This window comes from Manacus vitellinus, unplaced genomic scaffold (assembly GCF_001715985.3).
Source record: "Manacus vitellinus isolate BGI_N305 unplaced genomic scaffold, ASM171598v3 scaffold_34_pilon, whole genome shotgun sequence".
NCBI classification, from domain to species: Eukaryota; Metazoa; Chordata; class Aves; order Passeriformes; family Pipridae; genus Manacus; species Manacus vitellinus.
The window spans coordinates 5794470-5820701 of record NW_021940488.1 but is presented as its reverse complement, the minus strand read 5'-3'; the positions used below and the strand labels follow the sequence as shown (position 1 = coordinate 5820701).

Below are 26232 nucleotides of genomic sequence, written 5' to 3'. Positions count from 1 at the left end.
ATTACATTTGTATGTGTTCCTTGTGGTCACAGGTGTCTTGATAGTGATACATATTTTGTTCTGGACATAGTTCTCAAATGCTTATGAAGACCTGAAAGCAGTTTGGGACTTGATGCTTTTTTTATCAGTGACCACCAGCCTGTGTTTGCAAATGAGCCTTGTATTTTTAGCACTTCATATCTTGCATTTAGCATTGTAAGCACCAAATCTGTGAGATTCTTACAGAACCATACATTGGTATGTATATGTGAAGGTGCACATACGCAGTAAATGAAAAGGCAGTTTGTACTTTTGGAACTGTGGAATTAAAAATACATTAAATTCCTACAGTAGGCTGAAAACAGAAAGAAAGAAGTTCATCATTTTACACTAACATTAAGGAGCCATAGAATTTAAGGCATTGCAACATATTTTAATAGAAACCTATTTATAAAAGAGCTCAAGAAGATACACCCTCCCCTTTTTTGTTCTTCATATTTTCCCTTTAGAATAGTGTAATGGGATATCCTGATAGTTTTTATACCAAGCACAAAATCTGTACTAAAAAAGTACAGAAAAAGCATGTAATATAGGAACCCTATTACTTTTTATTCACCAGGAAGAGTAGGTACTCATTACTGTAAGATGCCTTTAAAAAAACATAACTTTTTATGAGAGGAAGTTGCAGTATTGTGAGTCTGCGCTTGGGTGTGCACAAGCCCATATCGATAATTGCTTGAATAATTGCCAAAACACTTGCCTGGAAAGAAAACTGAAAAGCTATATTCAATCTTTATTTAACTCTGTTAATTCCAAATGAATTGCACAAGAGAGAACTTTCAGCTAACATTCAGTTTATTCATTAGAAAGGAGCATGATACATGATCAGCCCTTATGCACAATCCATAAACCTCATTCCAGAGCTTTTTGTAATAGTCAATGCAGAGGGACTCCCATGAGCCCAGTTTAAACAAACCTTTACTTTGATATTCAGACAGATCACTGGGAAAGAGTTGACTATGCATTAAATCAAATTGCACATTGAAAAACACAGTATAAAAACATAAAACCAGGTGTTTTTTTTCACCTGATATTTTGATTCTTTTTCACTAAAGCATTTGCAGTTTGGGAACTTTTTATATTTTTCTTTTTTACTGCCCATGCTTTGTAAAACCCTCCACTGTGCATTTAATGCACTGGTGTTCAAAGAAACTGTTTTCCCACACCCTCATATAAAAAAAAAAAGTAAAATGATAAAACTATTTATTAATAAACCCACAACATCTATTTTGAAATATTGCTCTCAATTGGAAATGGAGTTTTCAGTTACTAATATTTTCCTCCTCAAAATTTGAATATTTATTCAGTTTTTCTGTGAGATTAACATGCCAGTCTGGCTTACTTTCAACATTTCAATTATATCTCTATAATTAAAAAATACCCAGCTAATAGATGACATTTTGGATCCAGTCCACAAACTTGGTGACTCGAACATACACTCCTGGTCGTTCAGGAAGTGCACACCTGTAGCCAAATGATATTACACCAACCAAAAACCACTTGTCCCCATCTTCAAATGTCAGAGGACCACCTGAATCTCCCTGCAATAAGAAATTCAAAAGTTAAAAGTGAACTGTTCATGTCTGAAGAAGAGCCTGCTTATGATGTTTTATTTTGATGCTTTAATAATAGATGTTGTATTTCTATATGACTTGGGCACCAAGAAGTGAGATCAATATGAACATTTCCATATGAAAACAATTCTTGAAATGATACATTTCTTTTTTTTCTTCCTTTTTTTAAAAGGACTTTCTTTTTGCTTATTCACGAAGTCTGGGTAAATGTGTAGAATTTTTTTGTTGTTGAATATATTCAGCCAAAAGGCAGTTCTATTTTCAGTCACCCCAGAGTTTCTTCAGTTTCAAATTTAGAGAAGAAGGTGACAAGATTTCCAAAAGAGGTGTCCTTTTCTCACACCTCCTTCTCAATAGTTTAGCAGATGTAGCATTGCAATAGGGACAGAATTTAATTCATCCCACAGCCTGACTGGGGGATGAGTCAGACGTGAGTGTCTTGTTTTGATGAGAAAGAAAACAATGACTACTTTTCATTGTCTATCCAGTTAGTTGAACCAATATTAATTGGTTCTTCTCAGGGTCCATGAATAGATCTTTACTGGAGAGTTCTGCAAGGAGTTGGCCATTAAAATACTTCTGCCCCTAACTCTAGGGCATCCCAGAATGTTCAAAGGCTGTGACAGCAGCCTAAAGGGGGAAGTGCTCACAGGACTCACTTGTTCATCTTTGCTTATGGCTGAATGGTCATGATCACAGCACTGGTCACTTGTGCTCTGTATCAGCCCGTGGTGCTGAACTTTATTTCTCTCTCTTTTTTTTTTTTTTTTTTTTTCTGGTATGAGATTCAGAAAGCAGAAAGTAAAGAGAAAGGCCACAGAAGGAAGGGACATTATGCTTGCACACACTCCTCCTTCTGGACCAAACTAACCAAGTCACTGCACCTGGTGAAGGCTTAAATTGGGAGAGCTAGGCAGGAACAATTGTGTGAGTGTGCTCCTCATCAGGCTTGAGGAGAACCGGCCAGTCTCCATGCCACAGACTCCATATTGCTGGATGAAAAATTATGTGACAACCACTTCCAAGTACATCCTCAAAGAGAAGCAGTGTTTATAAGCAGAACTGGAATGGGTAAAAACTAACCCTACTAGGAAGCAACATATGAGATCAATGCAGAAAGGCAGCCTCTCTGAAATGCTGTGGCATCCACTGACAAAAGGTCTCCAAAGTCTACAGTTTCTGGGGAAAAGCAGCGTTGTTTTCTCCCTTTCCCTTCATGAAGCATTCCTGAGACTTCAATCTATTTGGCATTTATTTCTCTGTTCTCTGCTTTTCCCTAAACATATCCCTCTCTCCTTCATAGAATTACTCAGCAGTAATTATTCAAAGCTAAGTGCAGAAAATTTCCAGTCTTATTTAACTCCCTCCATGTTTATGCCAAGACGACATGAAAAAAAAATTATTTTTTCAACTTGTATCCTGATAAAGTACTAAATGGGCAGAATGCTGTGGGTAGAAATTATGTTCATGGACAGTGATTGTCCTAGTTTTATTGACTGGAGGATCAGGGAGCATTTTATTCAGTAACTAGATTTGGTATATGTTAGCAGTGGAAGTGAGTTGCTTGTATTTACCTGACAGGAATCTATTCCTCCCATGTCATATCCTGCACAGAGCATATTCTCAGTGATACTGTATTCTGGCATCCATTCTTGGCATTTCTCATTCGAAATGAGGGGCACCTCTGCTTCTCGCAATATATCCGAAGTGGGACCTGATGAAAATACAAATTACCTTTACCTGCAGCAATAAATATGTACATCCTGCTTGGAACACTGATGGTTTTGTTCCTTTTCCAGCATGCTAGGCATGCTCCCAAGCAGCAGGAATCTCTAGTTCTCTGCTGTACCATTCAGGCTTATGCCCCTGTTACACAGGCACTGATTAAAAGGTGCTTGTTACCTGAATCCTATCTTTCATTTGTGCAATGGGACTGAATTTGGTTATAATTAAATAAAGATGACTAAAATCAATGAGTATAAACTCACTGTGGGGAGATCTCAGGGAGCTTGGGTAATGGAGTGTTTCCTCACTATTCATTGCGCAACTTTGATTGAATATTTGCAGTTTTAATAAAAGATTATTTTACTAATTCCTACCCAAAATTTTAAAAGAAATTTTATTCTGAAATGTAGAAGGCAGTGCATCCAAGCAACTGCAGAAGTGAAATGGCATGTTTATTGTTTCATAGGGACTCCAAATCTGGAGCATTTGACATACAAACAGCACATACATTTCACACTGCAGTCAGTTTGCTTGACTTCTGGGGAAAATAATTTTCACATTGTCAGAAAGACTAATCTTCCCCCTCCCCCACCCAATGTCTGGATACAAGATGTACATATTTCATGTTGAGAAAATAGTCATCATAACTTCTAAGGGGATGTAATAAGGTTACTTCATAGTTTAATGATCTTAGGTATGTATGTTTTTTCCAATAAATATGTTAACACTCTGTCACTTTGCTTTAGAGAAGGAATGGTGGAGTGGGATAGTTCCCAAATTTTCTTTTGGAGGAGTAACTCTAAACTATTTGGCCTTAGCAACTCCTGTGGAGTGAGAAACAAGTTTTCCCTCACAGCTGCATGCCTGTCATAATTTTCCAAGCAGATGACCCACCTGCATTCTCAATGTTACCCCAGCCAGCAATGGAGCAGTTAATTCCTGGTAGAAACTGTTGGTTTTCTTCTGGTAAGCAGATAGGTTGTATGTAATCTGTGAATGAGAAACAAACAATGAATTTCAACCTCTTCCCCGTGTTCAGGTTTTTGTGAAGTCTCATAGGAAGATGTGCATTAATTCAAACCCACTTTTTGGGCAAGATATCCAGGAAGCACTGGGCTGACTCCAGGATGTAAAAAATGTACAGCCACCCGACCACCCTCACACTTAGTACAGTTTTGCATAACAGAGTAAATCTGCTTTACGGGAGAATAACAGCTCACCTGTATATTGCACTTTGTGCTGTAGGTGCAATAGAGCAATATCACTATCTTTTGTTTGCTTCGTGTAATGAGGATTCATAATTATTCGATCGATGTTTCGAACTGCTGTTGAAGGCTGAGTCAGGTCTGATTGAGCATAGAGGCCAAGGACTGCTTGCCATCGAGATGGTTTTAATTGCCTCCTAGAAGTTGCAAGGAGGACTCACAGTTACGAATGATTAATGAAAGTTTTGAAAAATATGTGTTAGATAAAAGGCTGATGTGTAGCCTCATGGTAATTCGTAGCATTTGCACATTTTGTCAAAATAAATAGGTGTGCTCACAATTTTGTGATGGTAATACTATCTTAAACATCCACACTGCAGATATGTGTTGTTGATTTTTTTTATGGTAAGCTTATAATGCATTATTTATAATGAATTAATCAGACAGTGGCTCAGGGGAGGAAAATACATTAACTAAATTACTATGGTTTCTTAAACACTATGAAGGATACTGCTGACTGCCCACCAGGCAATTAATATTGGTCCCAGTTAGAAAATTGGAATGGAATATCTAAAGAATAATAGGTCTAAGATGTCACTGAAAACGCTGCAGCTCATAGACTCAGAAAATTGTTCTCTTTTTTTAAAAAAAATCTATATAGATATGCTAAGACAAAATAATAATCTGCATTTTTTTCCCCCAAGCTACACATGCTGTTTTGAGGCTGTATTCATCAGAGAACTTAATTATTTGCTATTTTTTAATCAACCAGTTTATAGTTTCAAAAATATGTTTTCAGCCTAGTTGTTGTACTGAATTGGTTTCTGCTGATCTTTTGTCAAGGGCTTATTTTGTTCTAAACTAGGAGCGTTTAAGTAAATGTTCAGAATTAAGGTGTGAAATGGCAAGCTCTGATTTAGGAAAATTCTAGCAAAGTCAAGATGGTAAAATTAAATTTAAGTGAAAATAAAAGGGTGATTCAAGTGAAAAGGAAGTATTAAGGCAGTTGTAGTTTTATTGTGTGGAAACTAAGAGGATTTGATCCTTCTCATTTCAGTGTCTTTGTGTGGGATACAGCTCCTGCCGAGAAATGAGGCAACATTAATATTTTGGCACAGTCTCCACTGCCTTACTATTTAGCTATTTATAATGAAAATTCTACTGTAATTTTCAATATTAATATTTCTTCTTTTTTTTACCACTCCAGTTCCTAAGTGTCTTCTACATTTGTTTTTATTATAGATGAAAGCAAACCCTAGAAAATGTTTAAATATACATCACTAATTTGAATGGTACAAATAACACCATCTAGAGGATATCCAATATTGCCTAATCAATGCACATAAATCAAGATTCATTCTAGTGGTGCACAGTAAATCTTGATCAATCTATGATAGTATACAGTAGGAGCAGGCAACGTTGAGTTTACCTTTATGGGGTATGATGTCATCCTTTATACGCTGGCAGGGATTCAACTAATTTATGGAGGCCCACATTAATTACTGATTAAGTACCAATGCTCAGAATTGATACCGTATATTTAAAGTGCAATTCTTTATTGTGCAGAAAATGCTGCTTAGTTTCCATGATTCTCTGCACTAAAGGACTGAGGATTTACCAGAAAGTAAAGGAGCTTTTAGCTGAGCCCACAAGTGATTCAAAGCACAGTCATTAAACAGTGAGCTTGTTGTTAATTTTTTATATCAGTGTCACAATTTATTCGTAGTCTGATACCTCCTTAGTGAACTTGCACATGAAACAAGTGTTCCACTATCTTTAAAATAAAAAAGATGTGGCATGTATGTCATATGGCCACTTCAGCTAGTTGGAGAGATGCCCTGGAGCCAGAGGAGAGAAAGAGGCACTTGTGAATTTATTCTGAAGTAAATTTTTTTTAAAGTAAATTTTCTAATTTATTCGAAAGTCAACATCTAGAAGCACTCTAAAAAGTGCTGCTTCCCAGAGATTTCAGTAGGATTTTTGAAAGTGTGTTTTGCTCTGTACAGGACTGATAAATCTCTCAGGTCGTACTTCAACAGAGCTTTAGTGGTGACTACCCACTGTTTGGGTAGTTGATGTTGGGAGGGTGTCAGAATGTGTTAGTTCTGAGTGCCATGAACTTTACCCATATACACAATGTGCTGCTGTCACCAGCCACTCGTCACTGACAAGGGAAGCTCCACAAACAGGTAGTAAATTAAAATGGAGTGAAACTATCCAAGGCCAAGCCTCTCTTCTGGCGTAACTTCCACCTACAATCCTTGTTGCGTTGGTCTGAGTTACCAGGTGTTTTCCACAAGCTAAAATAAAGAAAAATAATAATAAAAAGAAGATTAAGGAGATATAGTAAATTTTATTAGACTAGTCAATATTCTTGGAAAAGATAGGCTTTGTAGAATCTGAACTGCTATTCAAAAATGGCAGAAAAAAGTTTGGTGTTTTATAGCTGTAATCAAGATGCAACTTTATAACTTGGATTTAGATGTTTTCTTTCCTTAGACCTTCTGGATTTTTTATATATGTTTTTGTTATAGATCCATCTCTAGTGAATACTTAATACTGAAAACAAGTGAAGACTGTAAATTTTCCTGTGCTTATATCATTATGACTATAGCTTTTATAGTCCAATCCCTAACCTCTCCATTCAAGCTGTAAACATTAGGCTCTATGGTCTGAACAATTTGATCTCCCTGGGAAATATTCCCGAAGTACTTACATTGAATGTTACATTGCAGATGAACCACCACATTGTTCAAACAGTGTTCTCTAGAAGGAAAGTGCAATTAAATCACAAGTATCTGCACAACAGATACGTCTAAATGACTGTCAAATACATAAACATACACACATACATAAATGTATATAATCATACATATATGTACATTAGTCTATCAGTTTATCAGTATCCAGCTGTTAAATAAAATAATTTATCCCACATGCTTAAATTATTTTTAGCTATAAATACACAACATTAAGCAATATATAAGATTAAATTTACATATTCCCCTCCAATGAACACTTAATTGGTTTATGTTATGGAAATAAATGTAGACATCCTTGTGTTTTAGGGAAATGAGTCATCTGTCTGTGACAGACTCTCAGTAAAATTGCAACAGCCTATGGCTTTTTTTTCTTATCTTTTGAGATGTTTTCAATACCTTACCACTAGAGATCAGTGTGACCAAAGAATTTAAAAGGATAGTTTGATACCACTGTATCATTTTACTAAGATAATAATGCACTGTAAAATACATAGCTGCGTCTGCAAGGTTAGAAATTATTTAGCAGAGATATAAAGCCAGAGGCTGAGGAGCACAAGATCACAGATCAAAACTACTCAAGCATTTCTGACACCCAGAGGTTTTAAGATTGTGTTCATAGCTTGTAATGAATCTGAAACACTTGAGACAGTATGTGTGCTAGCAATTTCTATGTGATACACACAGAAATACATCAGAGAGAGAGAAAAAAAAGTCTGCCAATGGTTCATTTACAGTGTGTATTTCCACATAACTTTTGAATAGGAAAAGGGAAGGTTACTTTAAACATATGATATATCCCTCAGTATGTTTGCTCTAAAATCTGATGTCTCTTGTGGGGGAAATATTGCCTGACATGACATTTTCCTGATGGCATAGTGGTACAAGGAGGAAAGCGAGAACTGTAACCACCCAGCACCTGCTTAGTTAAACCTTCACTACAGAGGGGTAAGAACAAGATATCCCTTCACCTCTGAACAGTCTCCCATCACCATCTTTTACAGCTGTAATTTAAAAGTTGGAAACCAAATTCTGTAATTTGTATTCAAATCTATATTGACTTCATAAGGGCGTCCCTTTCTAGCGAGGCGAACATCAAGGAGAACAACCAGAAATGCGCAAACCCACTGGAAACCAAGACCATCTTCTGCATAAACATAGCAACTAGATACTCTTGACCAAGCTCCCTCCATAGGCTTTAAAAGAGTGATCAGTGGGGTTGTATATTAGCTCCTTTATTTATCTGGTCCTATGCTTTCTTATAGGTAGATGAATAAACCAGCCAAATGAATGCCCAACATGTCAGATTTGTCCCTATAATTTTACATAAAAGCAAGAAGTCACATGTACCAAGGGTCTTTGTCCCCTCACCAGTACCTACTGGTTGCTTTAGCAGAAATCACTTCATGGACCTCTGCTTTTTCTTCTTCCTGAAGCTTTCTCCCAGCAGGAAAAGCACTTCCTTGCCTGCACTTCAGCCCAACAGTCCTCAGCTGCCTCTTGGTCAGCACAGGAGAGGCCAAAAGGCAGCAGAGGTACGGGGTGTGCTGAATACCCAACCCGTGTGCCTCCCTGAGTGTCAGCTACCAAACAGCATGCCAGGCAGACATCTGGAGTGGTTGGAGATATCTGTGAGCATGATCCGCACTTAGAACTGGCAAAAGCAATTATCCCTGTGGAATCTGCTCACATATTCTACCAGGCAGGATTCTGCACTGTTACAAAGCTATCCTGCCAAAAATCGCATTACCTAAGGGCATCAGAGAACACTTTTACTCTCTCTGTCACTGCAGCTTTCAAGTCCTATTATGTGTGCCCTCCTTTGTTTCAGTGGTGGATGCACTTGAGTAAAGACCAAAGGCAATGTGAGAAATACATTTTGTAATTAGATTACCAGTTAATGAATTCGGTTGTTTGAATTATCTAGTCTGTGTGATCTTTCTATCATTCATGATATGTACAAAACCAGTGTGCCAATCTGTAATGGTATCACCCTGTAAAATGATTCCTATCAGCTGTCCATGTGAAACATGGTAGGAGACACCTATTTCTGCAACAGAAATACAACTAAGATAAATGAATTTATTCCATTTCCTCCTGCATTAATCACTTTTTAGTGTTTAATTGCTATTAACAGAAGAAATCTTTAAATCATTACTGCTCTTCAAGATGTCTTGTGGCAATTCTGGTTTAGACATCCATTCAAGAGAAAAAGAAAAATAGCTTGCAATGACATTTCATTAGTTTAAGATACTTTCACCACCAGTGAGAATAATAAATAAATGTTTGGGAGTATAATTAGGACATAAAATGTATGTTTTATTTTTTTTCCCCAGAGATAAAATAGAGCATAGAAAAATAATAATTCTCTCCTGCTTTATTACTATGTGGTATGTTTATAAGGGAAAACTGAAAGAACATGGACTCTTGCCGTCCTCAACACGATTTCAGCATTTTAGCAATTAGACAGTAATTTTCTGCCTCAATGCTTTTGGTAAGATTCCAGAAAAATGTGCACAGTAAACCCTCTTATAAGCAGAAAAACAGCAATTGAAGTCATTATATATATTTTTTAAAAAATTGATGATGAATTATAATTATGGGTGAATGTCGCTCCATCTAAATTCTACTGTATCATATATTCATAATTTAGAGATTTCTAGATAAGAAATGTTTTGCTAAAATAGCAGTATTTATTGTTCCCACAGTAAATGGATAAAGACTTCACTTAAGATTTTACTGAATGCTACCTAAAAATGTAGCAAGCATCTTTTTCCCTTTTAATTTACAATAGATGGAGGAGAATAGAAGGGGAAGAGTTGCCCAGTGTTACCCAGAACCCATCAGTAGACAGAGAATAAAACCTAGATATATTTATAGTCCAGAAAATATACAGAATCTTGTTACCTCTCAGATAAATTTGAGCTAGAAATTAGTGTATAAATGATCACCACCATACTTTCAAGTTATCATTTGCATGAGGAAGAAACCTCACTCTACCCACCTTTTTGTAAATATTAGGCTGTGGTTCACTCCTTCGGTGATGTTGACAAATGAACCGTTTCCAGTGAATAATACAGTTGATGACATATTTGCATTCCTGGGAGGAAAAGATGTGTATATTTTTAGATATTTACCCTGTTCCACTAATAGAGTAATATTTGGGAAATGATTATGCTAGTGGAATAAACAGCATGACTGTTTTTTTTCCCCCCCTGAAATAATGACTGTTTAGCAGGAGATCCTTGAGGCTTGAAACTCATATGGATTAAAATGTGACTCACTTACTTCCACTCTTACATCTTACTCCAAGATTTCTAATGCTACAGTAATATTGAAAGAGACAGAAATTAATTGTTTTAACAGCAGTAAATATATTTTTTTTTCTTTTCTGTGCCACAATGAAGTGTTTGCAATACCAATTCTTAAATACATAGAGCTAAAACTTAGTATGCAAAACAGAGCAGTAATAGCTGAGCTTTGGAGTATCACAGTCTTGCTTTTTGGGGGGAGTATAATTACACTGATACAATACTGTCTAGAAAAGAACTGAAACTGTATTTTATATCATGAAGAATGTAATGCAATAAATGTTACCTTCCTTAAAAGTCAAGTTTCCCCTTGCAGATCTGTTGATATCAAAATAACTGTGGAGTACATCAAGGCTGTTGTGTTTGCTATTGATCACGATAGTTCCTCTGAAGTGGGGTATAGTCATAGAATCATGGAATAATTTGGGTTGGAAGAGACCTTTAAAAGTCATCTAATCAGTTTAAAGGTCACCAATTAGTCTGTTCCTCAGCCTACTTATTCTTTTGCAGCAATGGCTTTTTGAACACTAAGAATTCTGTGTAAAGATAAATTGTTTTGATGTTTCTAAACCATATCCAGATTTACTTTATAGCTCATTCTGCATCATATACCTTGTGATACTTCATATGACCAGCTTGGAACATATACCCATGAGTCATATTTGTTTCACTTGAGGAAATATGGGGAAAAAAGATAGCTGTGGCTAAACTATATAACTTTTGGGGGGATGACAGCCTAGTCCCATCTGACCCTTTAGCCATACATCTCAGGAGCAAGAGGAGAACTGCTTGTGCAGCTTTGACACACAAGGAGCAAACTGTGTATGAAAGAAGTATCATCTCTCCTCTAAGTGCAGGGAAGTATGAAGTTTAGACTCTGCCTGCAATTCTGCTGTGTATGGAGACTAAGACTAGGTACAAGGGAAGGGAGGTGTTCAACAGCCCTGCTGTGCCACTAGGAGAGCTGTATGACCCACCTGCTGGAAAAGTCACTACTGCCACATTTCTCAGGCCTGGAAGTGACAAAATCCACTTAATTTTCTCTCTCTCTCTCTAAGTATATGAAGAATGTCTGTACACTCTAGCCTAGTGTACAGAATTTTTCTAGTGTAAACATTAGTACACTAATATGTACTTCAGAGATTACCCCAGAACAGTGACTTGACCTTTTAGACAGTCTGGGAAAACAGTAAAGTGCCAACCCAGGTAGGCCTAAAAAACCCCCCTATGTTTACATATGGACTCATATGAAGAGCTGTTATTTTCTAACTGCTTGCATTCACGCAATATTTAATATGAAAATTTTAAAACTATAAATAAAACTAACCTCTCTATACTTTCTGCATCTGAAATGAAGGTTCCTTAGCAATTGGTTTAAGCCAAGCTTCCTAATGTCTGATCCTAAATGAAGCTGTGGGCCTCCAAATCCCAAAAAATCATTGACATTCCTCCTATACCTCTAAGGTCAAAGAACACATTATTAGTTGTTGACAACTGACATGAAATTAAGTCTATCACCAAATTATGAGGACTGTCCTAATTCTGGTCATCAATGCTGCAAACACAGTTTAAACACACCTGAGAACTACATTCTCTCTTACACTGAGCCCATGACTCTTTGATGGATGACATTTGGAAATGGTGAGGATGAAAATCTCATTGACCTGGAAATCTCAGACAAGACATCATATTCCAGTGAAATAAATTTCTGCTCAAGACTTTTCTGAGAATTTTACAGTTCAGTAAAGACCCAGCTGGCTCTGGTCCCAGAGAAACAAGCATGTTTCACACCAGACCAGTGGAATGGTGAAAAGTTCAATGTATGATTTTTTTCATTCCAGGAAAAATGATGCTGATAATACTCAGAATTTAACTATGCTGTCAGATGCATACAGTTACAAGCACAAGCTGAGCAAAGGAGTATTTTCAGATGTCCCAAGAGCATCAATTTGTTCACCTTCTATCCCAGGATCATTAAGAATATTTGTAAATGATTTGCCTAAATTGTGTTTTGTAGATGAACATACAGACATGCCTCCAGATTTGCTTTCTGTTTGGCACATATTACAAGTACAACAGTCATATATTTGAAAAATGGAGAGAAAAGGATTCACACATGTGGTTTATTAGGATCTGTGTGGAACATGGCACTTTCTAGCCCAGCGACGTGAATAATAAATATATGCTACAGGACTCCTATAATTTCAGTCCTTTTGATAAATTAAACAGCAAATGAGATTAGCAAATTATCAATTAACAGTAAAGGCAAATTGTCCTAGATGAACCTTAGCCTTCTTTCTCTAATAAAACATGATTCTAGGTTGTAATTCAGTACAGCAGCATGAGCTATAGCCTATTCAGGACCTGTTATTACTAACATAAATTTAGCAACAAATACGGTGAGATTTTTTAACAAATATGCTGCTACAGTGGAATTCAGGGAAGGCAGAAATAGTGTGTTATATATATATATATATGTATTACCTCTCTCTCTCTCTATATATATATATACACATATATACACACACACACCCATATATATATATATATATATATATATACACACACACACATGAGAATTTTATCCTATTCTGTAGCATCAGTAACAGCAGTAGCAGTAGCCCCCAGGTTACAAAAAATGTGATACGACTTATGTTTAAAAATAATTTTTCTTGACAATGGGAATACTTAATAGACAGATATGGAATTAAAAAGAAATAACTAGGAAACTTAAAAGGAAATTTTTTAGCAGTGCTTCTGACTAGTTTATAGAGAACCTGAAACATGCTGCCACAGAACGTTATGGGGGCAAAAACATAAGTAATTTTTAAAAGGTAATAGAAAGCACCATGGAAGACAAATTTCGTTGAAGCCTATCAAATATAAAAATGTAATTTAAATCAGTAGACCACAAAATTACTTCTTTCCAGAAGTTGCAGAGGGAAAAGAGGCAAGGGAGGGGGAGAAAGAATCAGAGAAAGAAGGCTACTGGCCACTCTAAAGAGGGTGGTATTTGCCTAGAAATATATTTAAACATGGTTTGTTTGCTCTTATATGCATGCTTAAGAGGTAACTACATACCTAAATTACAATCAGCATTTGTGTGTGTAACTATCACATATTTATGTAAATGCAGTACCTACTCAAAGGGAAAAAAGTAAAGAATCCAACAAACATTCATCCAGTGATTAAAAGTAGTTTTGAGACAACACTTGGATATTTTTCTAAATCCTTCTAACTCTGTGATTGCTGCAATTAATTTATCAGAAGGGCATTTGCAGGCATCTTTCTGTGGTCAGAGACTAAAATAATGAACTGTAAGCTTAAAATTTAATTTAGTTATTACTTGGATGAGTGACATTCCCTAAAATCTTCAGCACTGCACGAAAGCTAGTTATTATTCAGTGGATGGCAGTGAAGTTTCTTGCAATGTAAGTAGGGCCAGAGTTTAGGCCATGAATTTTACCACAGATTGAAAAATGCAACACCCCTGTGCTCAACCCTCCCCACCTTTCCTGGAAAATTCTTCTGAACAGTGACTGAAGCCAAATCTATTTTTCAGTCCTATACTTCCCTCCTCCCTCCCTACTCTAAATACACCTCAAGAGAAATGCAGTTTCTGCTCCCAACAGCTCAGATCTAATGATAGGTATGAAATGTGTTGGGAACCCAGTAGCAGAATATCCAAGGGATTATCTTGAATTTACTGGAAATGAACAGCAGCAGGATAAAACCAAGGCTGCTGTTTGCTCCAGTTTTGCTCTTCAGTCATCCTTATAAAAGTGAATGACTGACACAAATGATGACATAAAATGATAAAAGACTAATGCCTCCACATCATTCTCCTAATGTTCTCCAGCATGTGTCCTCCTGCCCAATCTGCCATATTCAGTCACCAGTCCTGTGGAGAATGCCATCGAAACAGAGTTTGCGACACTTACAAATATGTTGGCACACCAAACCCCTTCACTTGACAGAGGAAGATACATTTTTTTGGATAATAAAGGCAGAGTAAAATGAGGGGGAAGACGCCAATATACACTTAAAAAATCTGTGAACAAGTGACAACGAATATTTCTCACTCACCCGAACCCCAACAGCTGGCAAACACTGTCTGAAATCTCTTCATTCCAATCATCTGCACATGCCAGGTGCCACGTCTTCCCAATCCTGGCCTGTACCAGTCCTTCGGTGATTAGGGAGCCATTAAGTAATCTCACTGTAGAAAAACGTGGGCAGAAGCATTTTAGATAGGTGGTAAACCATGTTCCTCCCCCCCTCCAAGCAGACAGAAATGCAATATAAACAGATTTATTACTGCCAACAAAAAACACAACAAAAGTTAAAATGCATTACAGAGGTAATAAACCCAGCATCTCCAGGATGTTGTGTTCCCACAGGAAGGAAATGTTATTGTTATCTCCTTTTATATTTCTGCCACAGGAGAATACTCAGTGTTGTGCAAATGTCTCAGAAATAGACAATAAACAGTACATTTTCCATCAACTTTAACCAGATTTTTTTTCCTTAAGCAGCATTCTATAATTTCCAAATAGTGTGTGAATACATGATGTTTTGTAACACTGGTTGGAAATAAGGTTAAAATGAGAGTTGACAGAAAAAAATGGACTTTCCAGTTGCAATTGCTATGAGTTTTCTCCGTTTTCATTGCAGTTTCAGTTAAAACACTCACACAAATAATAAAAGCTCACCGAAAGCCAGTCTTTCTGTCAAAACTTTTCCCAAAACGAAACAAAAGTTTTTGGTGAAAAATCTCACACTATGGGCACAGTGTGGAATCTCATATATGTATACATACATATAAGAATTTTAATATATAACATTAAAAAAAATATATATATTATAAGGAGGTCAACAGAATCTAATATACGCCTTAGGAGCTACAGCTGCATTTCAGGCAGATAGTAGTTATTGCCATCATGAAGTAGGGAAAAACATGCAGTGTATTGAAATTTACTGGTTACTAAATTTTTTTTTTTAAATCTTAATTGTGCAGAAAACTTTTTTCCACCAAAGTCCTTTCACAAAGAGTACCCACTCTAGTAAATAAAAAAAATAGATGCCTCTGACACCCAGAGTACATAAATGAAAGAAGTGATATACAACTATTAATTAATGGTAAATCTTAGTGATGAGAAATTTCTGAGCAGTTTTGAAAAATTTCATAATTGCACGTACTGCAAGATTTCTCCAATTTACTTTTGACACCTCTCTTCTACTTGAACTATAATTCCTTTTCCTCCCTCCTCATCTGATCCACGTTCTTCTCCAAATTGCTGGTAAGGGATAAAACAGTCATTGAGCATTCAACAACTGATTAATTCAAATATCATATATTTTAGAATTCTGCCTTTTCTTTGCAGTCCCTGGGAAGTTTCAAAGGTTGGGGTATTTGAAAAGAGAGTTTGTCTAGTTCAAGTTGCCACTTCTGATAATAAATTGAAATTGGTTTCAGGAAAATGAGCAAGGCTTTTAGACATTGAAAAGGCTCAATGTGAGGATTTCTAATGGAATTTTCATTTTGTTTTAAGATATAGATTGATTCAGCCAAAGTTTGGATTAAATGGATTTTTGGAAACAATTCTCCCAGTCTTTTCATGTGAGCCAATTTGTTACAAAGTAGCAGACAATTGGTGGCAAAATAAATCTTTTGGAAAACGTACATCATGTTACTGTAGATGATAGTCGCCTTGTTCAGATCTTTTTTAGCAGTGACTGGAAAAACCCAGTCAAGTACTCTTTGTTTAAGAAGAAACTGAAGTGAATTTTACTCCATACATTTTAAAAGAAGAATATATTTGCAATGAAATAGCTAATTGCACCAATCCAAAGAGGGAATCTGTGTCTTCAGACATATATATATATATATATATATATACACATATATAAAAGATGTTGAAATCAATGAAGACTGTCAGCACACATCCTAGGATGTATCTGATCTTTAAAACAAAGGAAGATGATGTTGTCCTGAATTTAAAGACCACTTTTAAAACTTCCATTAGTGCTCCATAATAGATTGTGAGAATAGCACTTCATCAGGAACAGCAGTTTAACATCTGTGCTAGGCCCAACATGATTTTTAATATTAACTTTACATTTGAGTTGTTGTTTAGGGAATGGTGTTTCCCTATTTTGTGAAATGAAAGAGTATACTGTACACCTACATTTTGGAAAGAGCCACTTTACCAGAGGACTAAGAAATAGCAGCTATTGGTCTCCTTTTTGTAGGAAAAAGCACATTCATTGTGAACTATGGATGCTGAAGCTGTGCCATGCCTTCAATCTATAGCAATGCATCCACAAAGCAGAGTCCAGGTGGGCTGGAGAGTGCCATGTGTTATGATTTGGCTTCACAGCCACAAAACTATTTGGGAATTTCCATCAAGAAGACTCTTATTCTTTACCCTGTACTACAGAATTTATACTGCTGTGAAACTCAAATTAATTACAGCAAAACCTGGGAATTTGGGAGTACAAAATGGATAGAGAAGAAACAGATATGTTGAGTTTTCATCTAATTTTGTGGACATTGTAAGTAGCTATAATTTTCATCACAGAGGAACTTCCTACCTTTTCCAGAGATCTTCACCATATTAGATATATTATCTCAGAAAAGTGACTTTGATTTTCTTGCCCTGACAAACTGAATGAGACACTGCTGTGTAAACTGGCATGGCCTGCATGCATCTGCAGTATTCTGCATTTGCTGAGATTTGGTATCTGTTTTCCCAGGCAATTCCTTCCAAGTATGCATGGTTTATACTGGATACTAGGAAAAACTTCTTCACCAAAAGGGTTGTTGAGCACTGGAACAGGCTGCCTAGGGAAGTGGTGGAGTCACCATCCCTGGAGGTATTTAAAGGATGTATAGACGTGGCACTTAGGGACGTGGTTTAGTGGTGGTCTTGGCAGTGCTGAATTACTGACTGGACTCGATGATCTCAAGGGTCCTTTCCAATCTAAACAATTCTATTATTCTTTGTATGAAGGAAACCTTACTGCACTTTGCTTCGTCCGAGCCATCTTCACAGTCAGGTACGTTGTCACAAAGGTTACTCAGTGGTATACATTTCCCATTACCACACTGATGCTCATCAACTGTGCAAGCACCTAAAGGAAAGAGAGGAAAATTAGTCCCTAATTATGAGGAAGGTTGATGTTTGCTGGAGATCTTAATGGTTCACCTGAAAGAAAAATTGAGGGTATAGCATGCAGAACCTTTGATTTCCTTTTCTTTCCATTTCCATCTGCCTCTCTTTCAAAATAAAGATAATTTTTAGATAAATACATGCTGATTAAGAATAAAATATATGGTATCATACCTTGTAGTTTCTGCTATAGTTAGCATTGCTCAGTTACTAATGTTCTATTACGTGGAATAATTCTTGGAGTGAAAAGTCAAATACTGTCAAAAGTGACTAATGAATTTAAGTTTCAAATGTTCATCACTTTTAAAAAAGTTTAGAGGCCTTAAAGTATGTCAAGCCAATCATATAAGCAAAGAGGCACTGAGAACCAAGAGTGTCCTTCTGAAACCTGTTTGTGAGGAAATGGAAGGGACAAAAGTAGCAGAAATGAATGAGGAAAGCATGTACAAGAGTAACATTAAGCTACTTCAGTATCAGATATACAATAAAAGCAGACGAGACAGAGAGTAAATATAAAGTTATAATCCTCTCTACAGCCAAAGTGTGTTTTTAATGGCTCCATTCAATATATTTACAGGAAATATGCAGTCAAATTCTATTGAAAAATGGTTTATTTTCTTTATTTTACCTTCTTGGTCTAAATGACTGAAATATTTAATTATTTAGAAGCCTTATTTAAGGCAAGATAATTGCTTTTTTTCTGATTTTTTTAATATTTTTATAAAATGATTAATTCATCTATCAGCATGGCCTGTACCAAATGGAAGCAAAAGAATGTTTCATAAAAGGCCTGAGCCAGATTTTCACACATTCAATGTCCATAACTAATGATAGATATTTCTTAGAACTTAGTTCTCACTTATGTAGACTTTTTTATTATATTGCATACTGTGAAAAACATTTCTGTTCAAATTATGCTTCCTTTTCAAACCCCTAATATTTCATGGAAAAATAAAATACAAAGAAAAATCTATTTTCTTCTAAAATTAATTTATTTGCTGACTATCTTTTTATCCTTAGGCCTCCATGCTAATTAGATTACTCTCCATCCTTTGGCTGTGAAGATCATGAATAATCATAATTCTTTTCCAAATGGAACCTTTTTAATATATTTAACAAGAACTGGCAATGGCCATTTAGACAACTCTGCCTTGCTAAGCTTAATTTTTATTCTACAAAAAAACGTGGGCAAATCTGGCTCAGCAAAGGTGCTGAACCAGCTAAAAAAAAAAAAAAGAGTGTTGTTGGACTGAACAAATGTGATAGAGAAGGCAGAATAAGAAGCAGCAAAATGGACCTAAGTACATATAAATCAACCTCTCAATCTTGCACAATGGGATGAAATTGAGTTACTTTTCCAAATGTAAATCAATAGTGAAGACTTTAAAATATTAAGAAAATTATAGAATTATTATTACTCAATCTGTAAAAAATCTGCAGCTATCTAAACATACTGGGATACATTTGCCTTTTCTGATATTTAAAGCAAGAAAAAGAGTGTAGATTGTTGTTGACTTTCTGTCCATGTAAACGAACAGTACTTCACACATCCCTCAATACCTTTTGCTTTTTATTTATCTGTTTTTCTTCTGTCAGACTGCCACAGAAGTAATACAAAGCCTCTAAATAATTCTGTCAAGATTTGGCCTAGAGTTAGTGTAATTATTTGTCCTGGTAAGCATATTGCTGTTCCATATAATTTGCATTTGGCTCCATTTTGCATGATTTTGGAGAGTTGATTGCTGAATTATGAGTGACAAATCTAATTGCGGTCCCCAACAAAATCAAGGGTCTTTCAGAAGGGGACTGGCTGGGACCAGGAATGCTGCTGTCCAAATATTCAATAAACCAGCTCTTCCCAGATTATTCACGTGCTAGAGACATTTTTTTTTTAAAGACACAAGAAGGACCATATTACAAATATTGATCAGAGTTACCATATAAAATTTTCTCATCAAGTGGATATGATCAATAATAAACACTTTACAAATGCATTTAAACACACATTAATGCCACCCTCAAATGAGTCTCAAAGTGATGCTCTTTTCTGTGGCTTTTATAGGGAATAGTTAGTATTTGCCCTTTATACTTGAATAGATTTTGGTCAAAACACTAGCTCAGTGAGTTGCAGGTGATACAGACAATTACACTAAAGAAACAAACCCAACACTTTTCATGCTAGAAAACATAAAGTCCAGATGAGTACCCACTAGGCTTTCCCTCTTTAACTTTTGCATATTTCTAGTGAGCAGGGGCTGACAGTCACCTGCCATTCTCCACTTTTTCTCAAAGGTATTTGACCAGTGGCATAACCTCTTAAATATAAAGGTTCAGCTGCTTACTTAGATTGTAGCCAGTAGTAAAGTTTGCAAGAAATCCCTTCCTTGCTCCAGACTCGTCTGTGCGGAGGATCACTGTCATCTCGTTTCTTGTGGAGAAGACATCTGGCAACAGGTCTCGTTCTGTGTAGACAGCTGTTCACCAGGAGAACAGGGACACATTTCAGCTGTTTTGTTCACATGTATTTCAGAATATTTTGGGTTCGAAAGCAAACACTGCCACCCCATGAGTGCAGTTAATCCCCCAAACCAAAGTGCTATCAGACTCCTGCGGTCGAAGCCCAACCCCAAATCTAATTTATCAGTATAGAAAAATAAGGTTCAACTAAGAGATTATGCTTCTGCTTGTCCACATATAAACAGTTTGATTTATTGAGAAGTTGATTTCATAGAGGTTGCAGGAAAGCTGAGTGTGTGCAAACATTTTGGAAATGTGATGTCCCACAGATTATGCTTTCTCAAATTTCCCTCCTAATTTCTGAGACACAAAATATGATAATAAATGTAGAATGAAACGAGAGAGCTTTAATTTCCTTTATATTTATATCCATCATATACTTGCTCCAGCTGTCTGATTAAATTCATTTTTGTACCCAGTACTGCTACTTGCCCAAAAGTAAGGAATCTGGTCCTCTGCCATCTCTGATTTCAACCACATCATCAACGCTATCCAGATCAAAAACCTGAAAGTGAAGTTGAATGTTTTTTCCACTTTCGGCATTTAAGTACCACACACCTAGAAAATAGTAACACAAACACACAAATCACCTTTTCAGTAGTTACTTTTACAGTGTCATTTTCATGTTGAAGGGCTTTGGGGAAAATAATTCTCTGCTAAACTATTAAGAATCACCCAAGAGACTTACAAGTCTAAATTTTATTTTTGAAAGTAACTTACAGTGTCAAAATCTAAAATTCCATAGACTCATTTTTAAAACATTTTTGTAAACTAATTTTAGGTTTCTATGACACACACACATGTATTTTTAATGATTCACGTCAACTCTGAGTTTCCCTAAAGTAGTAAAACTCACTCTTTTCTGACTGTGACAATGTGACAATTAGTTTTGTCACTTTAGTCTTATTTGACAGTAAGATAATTTTTATAATCAGTCATTGAAGCCTGTCTTTCAAGTAAGATAGCTTTTTGCTTGTGTTTAGTATGTTTAATCTAAGTGTGAATACTATGGAAATCTTGAAAAGAAAGTAGAAAGAAAAAAAGCAACCCTCTTAAAATGTTTTCATAGAATGAAAAGTATTTTCTCACTGGTAGGAATTTCATTTGGGAACTTGTGAAATGAATGCTGGAAATGCAAGCCATTTCTCAGCAAACAGAAACACAAAATGACAACTCATGAGTACCATCCCAACACAATTCCCCAGTTAAAGGTGAAGTAATAAATAATTAAAATTTCATTAAGAAGCAATGACAAGGTTCTCTTCCTTGCTTTATCTATCAACAGCACATAGGGGACCACCTTGAAGCTTTCACTTCTGCCAGCTGTAGCTTAATCTAAACTAAATAACATCAGTAGGACAGCAATGTCTTTTCACTAGTATGTTAAGAAACAATCAATAAAGAGAGGATTCCTTGCAAAATACATGCACACATTCTTTGCCTCTAAAAGACTTTAGCTATTTAACAGAAGAACTGATGTTAACTTGGCAAATACATGGAGGTGTAATGGTAAAATGGGGTCTTTCTGCACCTATTGTGTTGTTACATTGACAGAAATGCATTTGACATAATTGGCATGATGGGATTGGCCTGTCTGAACCCCTTCCATGGAGTTATGCCCATCTTCATCACTTTTTAATCAACTGGCACATGTTTCCTTAGCTTCTGGTAAGTGCCATGTAGAATTTAGTTAAAAGATCCCACTGTATGCAGCTTATATCTTTTTTTGTTTGACAGTAACTGACTTGGAAAAGCAGATTTTGTATCTCTATTTTCATATGGCTAAAATTCTCCCGAAGATTTGGAAAAGAGTGACTTACAAGTAGCTCGATTAGGGTAATTGTTTGGGAAGTTTTCAGAGCTGAATGTACTGTTTGGCTCCCAGAGTTCAACTGGCCCTCCACAGTCAGCTGAAAAAGAAAACATTTCAAAAACATAGTTAGCTTATTGTGTTATTTTTCAATCTGCTGTAACAACAATCATTTTTAAAAGTAATTTTATTCAGAGAGCATTCAAACTAACTTCATCGCTGTAAGGATAAATTATGGTGCCATTGGTGTAAAGCTTGAACAATGGGTTGTGAGAAGTCAACACCCTGATAAGGACACATTGAACATTGAAGAAATAAGGTGTGTAAGGAATTCCCTGTTACAATGACTGACCACACTTTCAGTGAAGAAATTATTCTTACAGTATCAGCAGAGATGTTCAAGTAAAAAGCTCATTTTGTCATCTAGCCAGTAAACTTATGGCAAAACCAAACCAAACCCAAAAAATCATTATGGTGTTATTTTGTTTTCATCAAGACCCTAAAAACTTTTACAGGTAGACCCTGTGTGTGGTAAAAACAGTCATTTGCTTTTTCCTTGAAACAACTGTTCTAATAAGGAAGGTCTGTATTATACACATGTATATGCACTTACATGTAAAAATTAAAAAAAATTATTTGAAAGCAAATATTGTAGAAATGTTTATATACACACATACATCCACTCACACACATGGACATAGCTAACTGTACTTCATATACTCAATATTTTATTTAAATATATAGTTTAGGTGGTGGTTTACATCCAAAAAGTCAGCTTCATGTTCCAAAGCTTTTTTTATTCTCAGAAATACTATTTATTTTCATTCCAGCCATCAGAATGGTTGAATGAACCATTAGAATGAACTTTAGTGTTTTCCCACTTGCGTTGTTTGCAATTAATTTATTAAAAAATGAACAGTTCTCCTTCACTTGCTTCAGAAAATCGTAGTTAAGGCAGAATAGCCTTAACAGTTAAGTTAAGAACAACCCCACCTTTTTTATTTTGTTTTGCTGTTGTTTTATTCTTTGAATTAATGTTGACTTTTTTTAACTTTCAGATTTTGGTTAAGCTCTAACTCTCTCCTCCCCACCCCTTATGGCTCAAACTTTGCATTTCTTGATGTCTGTCAGTGTGTATCATACTCTGACCCACTTGTTTGGGGACTGCATAATCTACAAGTCCTACTAAGTCTGACGATTGAATCCCACTGGGAGAAGGCTCTACTAAATACCAGAAAGCTTTGAGCTTCCTCACAGATGCCTTATAGGACTTTCTATTCCACTAAATCACTCCTGGAAAGAAAAGCCAAACTCTGTGAAAGGAAAAGGAACTCTTAACAACCACACGTCAACTAAAAAGTATATTATGTTTCAGCCCTATGGCTCACAGTGAGGATTATTTTCTATAAATAGCTTGAACAACATATATAGATTACATTAGCTTCTTTATGGAACATTACTGCATGTGCAAACAGACACACCTTGTAAAGCTGCTTGAAGAATATATGATTCTTAGCCAGTACCATATGATAATTTGAGCAGAGCAAAAATAACTTTTTAAATAGCAGAACAGGGGCAACTTATGATGCAATCTGATCTGGTGTTGACTACACGTAAGGCACACTAGTAATAATCTTCTTTCTTTGCACGGAAAAATGAAAGAAGTAATTGAAGTTACTGATGTCTGGAAAAAATATTTTAAAAATTTCCAGTGATCTTAAACAGAAATTCATATGGAGTTATTCATACAGGTGTTACTCATTAGGGAACCAAATAATAATCAGTATCAACAATCTTGGTCTTTTCATTGAGCATAACAGACAATTTTCTCAAAACCTTAGAAAATTATATATGACCTATTCATAAATTCCTCTGTGCTTTGGCCAAAACTTCAATTTATATTGACACACACATTTTAAGTGTGGAATCTACACTGTAATTTCCACACTGTTGTTGGTGTTAAAAGACAGGTCATAAATGAACATGCAGATGAAAGCAATCTTTGTTTTAGATGAAAGTGTAAGCTGACAGTCTTGTGCAAAAGACAAAAGCAAATCCAGCTCCCCTATTCCACCACCAAAAATATTTTTTCATGTTTCAATGAGCTTTTTTGGCACTGTCAGTGATGCCAGTGACTCTTGTTGAAGCTCTAATTCTAGTAAAAGTAATTGACTCAGCTCAAATTCTTTTATCTCTTGTTTACAGACATGACATTTGTAGTGAAACCATTAGTACTAGGAGACTTGCACCACACCCATCAAAGGAATTTCATAATTCTTTGAAGATGATTGATAATATTAGTTTTTTCATCAGATTAGAGATAGCATGTACATAGCATGTCTCCACAAAGTTATGAGAACAAGATAGTTTTTCCCCAGCAACAGCTTTTGTATCATATTGAAGGACAGTGTGGATCCTCTCTAATCTCTTTCCTAAGGAAGTAGGTGCCATATGATGACATCCTTTTTTTGAATATTAAAATTTTATTACCATATTTTAGGTAGAGATCTATAGGTTGAACAACATTTGTTTAGTGTTTTGACAGCAGCACTCAGCTCCTATTTACCACAGAGTTGTTCTACCACTAATTGTTAGATTGATACTGACTTGTGAGGTGTGTTTACCTGAAAGATGGCTGGAGGTGACAGACATCAGCATCTCTCCACAGAATTGCTTTAACAAAAACTGCAATTAAAATTCCAAAACCCATTTTGGTAAATTATGACTGAAATGACTACCTCTATTAAAATTTAATTTTGCTGACAGAGACATCTTATTGAGCTTTACCTCTCTGAGTCTTATGATGGAGCTCCAAAACTGCATTTTCCTCTTATATTTAGAAGATTTTGTTTTCTTACCTGTCCTGATGCAGTAGATTTTTAGGTGACAGATTTGATACAATGACAGTATTAGCACACAGTGCTTCAACGTGAATACAATGCAGTCTTTTTCTATTATTTTAACTTTAGATGATTTTTATGTACTATATCTTGTTAAGAGAACAACTAGTTCTGCTTTGCAAGTGACAGTTGATCTAATAAGAGACAGTCCTGGAACATTCTCACTGTTTGTTTTAATGATTTGCAGCCATCTGTGAATAGGTCTTTTGTAGAAATATCTTATTTTTTTTTTACAAATTTTCATCTCCTTTCCCAATAAATTATAAAGCTCTATCAGATATTTTAATGATTTTTTTCCACAAAATCTGTTTATAATTGTATTAATTTTTGCTTGGAATGTGCTTGGACTTGGTTAACATCACATGCAACCTCTCTTCATTGTTTTATATACATTTTCCATTTATTTTTATTTTTTCAAAGCAAATGTTGCCTTTTCCCTTTTTAATGTAATCATATATAGTAGTACTAACAATACAACTAAATGCATATTGGAAAGAACTATTTAATTATGAGCCTTGTTTTGGATAATACCTCCATTTTGGGTATCAGACATTCACATAGTTTGTGCTCCACTCTTAAACCATTCTGGAACTCTTATAAATTCATTTACTTAAATATGGAAGTTTTCAGTGCACGTGTGCTCTCAGACTTTTCACTATTGAGACCTCTAGTGATACTATTACATGACTTTGCTCATTCTCTTATTCCCCTGCTGCATCGCTTATAATTTCAAATATAGAGGTAATCTTCCTTCTCTTTCTTCTTCTTTCCCTGGTGTTCTGGAAGCTTTACTAATTAAAGCTTTTTGAGGTAAATTCTAAATTTTTTAATTATCCTCCACTCTTCAAGTTTTGGAAGATACTGTAGTGATAGCTTAAGATGTGATTCTACGTGTTGCCGTCAGTGGAGTCACGGGCAGGGAACTTGATCCATAGTGTGTTATCCTGAAGGTAATTTTATGGAGCTGAAGAGAGCTTTTCATAAAACTGAAGTGTGAAAATTCTGAATCACTCATGCACAAATAGAGTAACAGGAAATCAACTGCAATTTAGTGTTTACTTACTAGGAACTGAAGGGGCAGTAGTAGTAATTGGCATCGCAGTCGGCTCTATGTAACCGCTATCATTGCACATTCCCCTTGTCAGGCCAATGTCATCCACGGCAATGTCACTGGGGTTAGGCTTTTTAAAGGCATCAAAAATAACCTGAAGTTCAGGGAG

At 35.8% G+C, this 26232-nt stretch overlaps 1 protein-coding gene across 1 annotated transcript in view; it reads right to left on the bottom strand.

The window, feature by feature from the left end:
• Positions 1 to 1424: 1424 nt before the first annotated feature.
• The window catches only part of TMPRSS15 (transmembrane serine protease 15), a 53275-nt gene continuing 28467 nt past the window's right edge, over positions 1425 to 26232 (bottom strand). The window contains exons 16-28 of the mRNA XM_018076931.2: positions 26076 to 26217; positions 22123 to 22212; positions 20735 to 20860; positions 20128 to 20259; positions 17637 to 17747; positions 14700 to 14832; positions 10307 to 10402; positions 7260 to 7309; positions 6669 to 6843; positions 4559 to 4740; positions 4233 to 4328; positions 3188 to 3327; positions 1425 to 1580 (exon numbers count right to left, since the gene is read on the bottom strand). Coding sequence (XP_017932420.1) covers positions 1425 to 1580; positions 3188 to 3327; positions 4233 to 4328; positions 4559 to 4740; positions 6669 to 6843; positions 7260 to 7309; positions 10307 to 10402; positions 14700 to 14832; positions 17637 to 17747; positions 20128 to 20259; positions 20735 to 20860; positions 22123 to 22212; positions 26076 to 26217 — 1629 coding nt within the window. The remainder of the gene's footprint in view (positions 1581 to 3187; positions 3328 to 4232; positions 4329 to 4558; positions 4741 to 6668; positions 6844 to 7259; positions 7310 to 10306; positions 10403 to 14699; positions 14833 to 17636; positions 17748 to 20127; positions 20260 to 20734; positions 20861 to 22122; positions 22213 to 26075; positions 26218 to 26232) is intronic.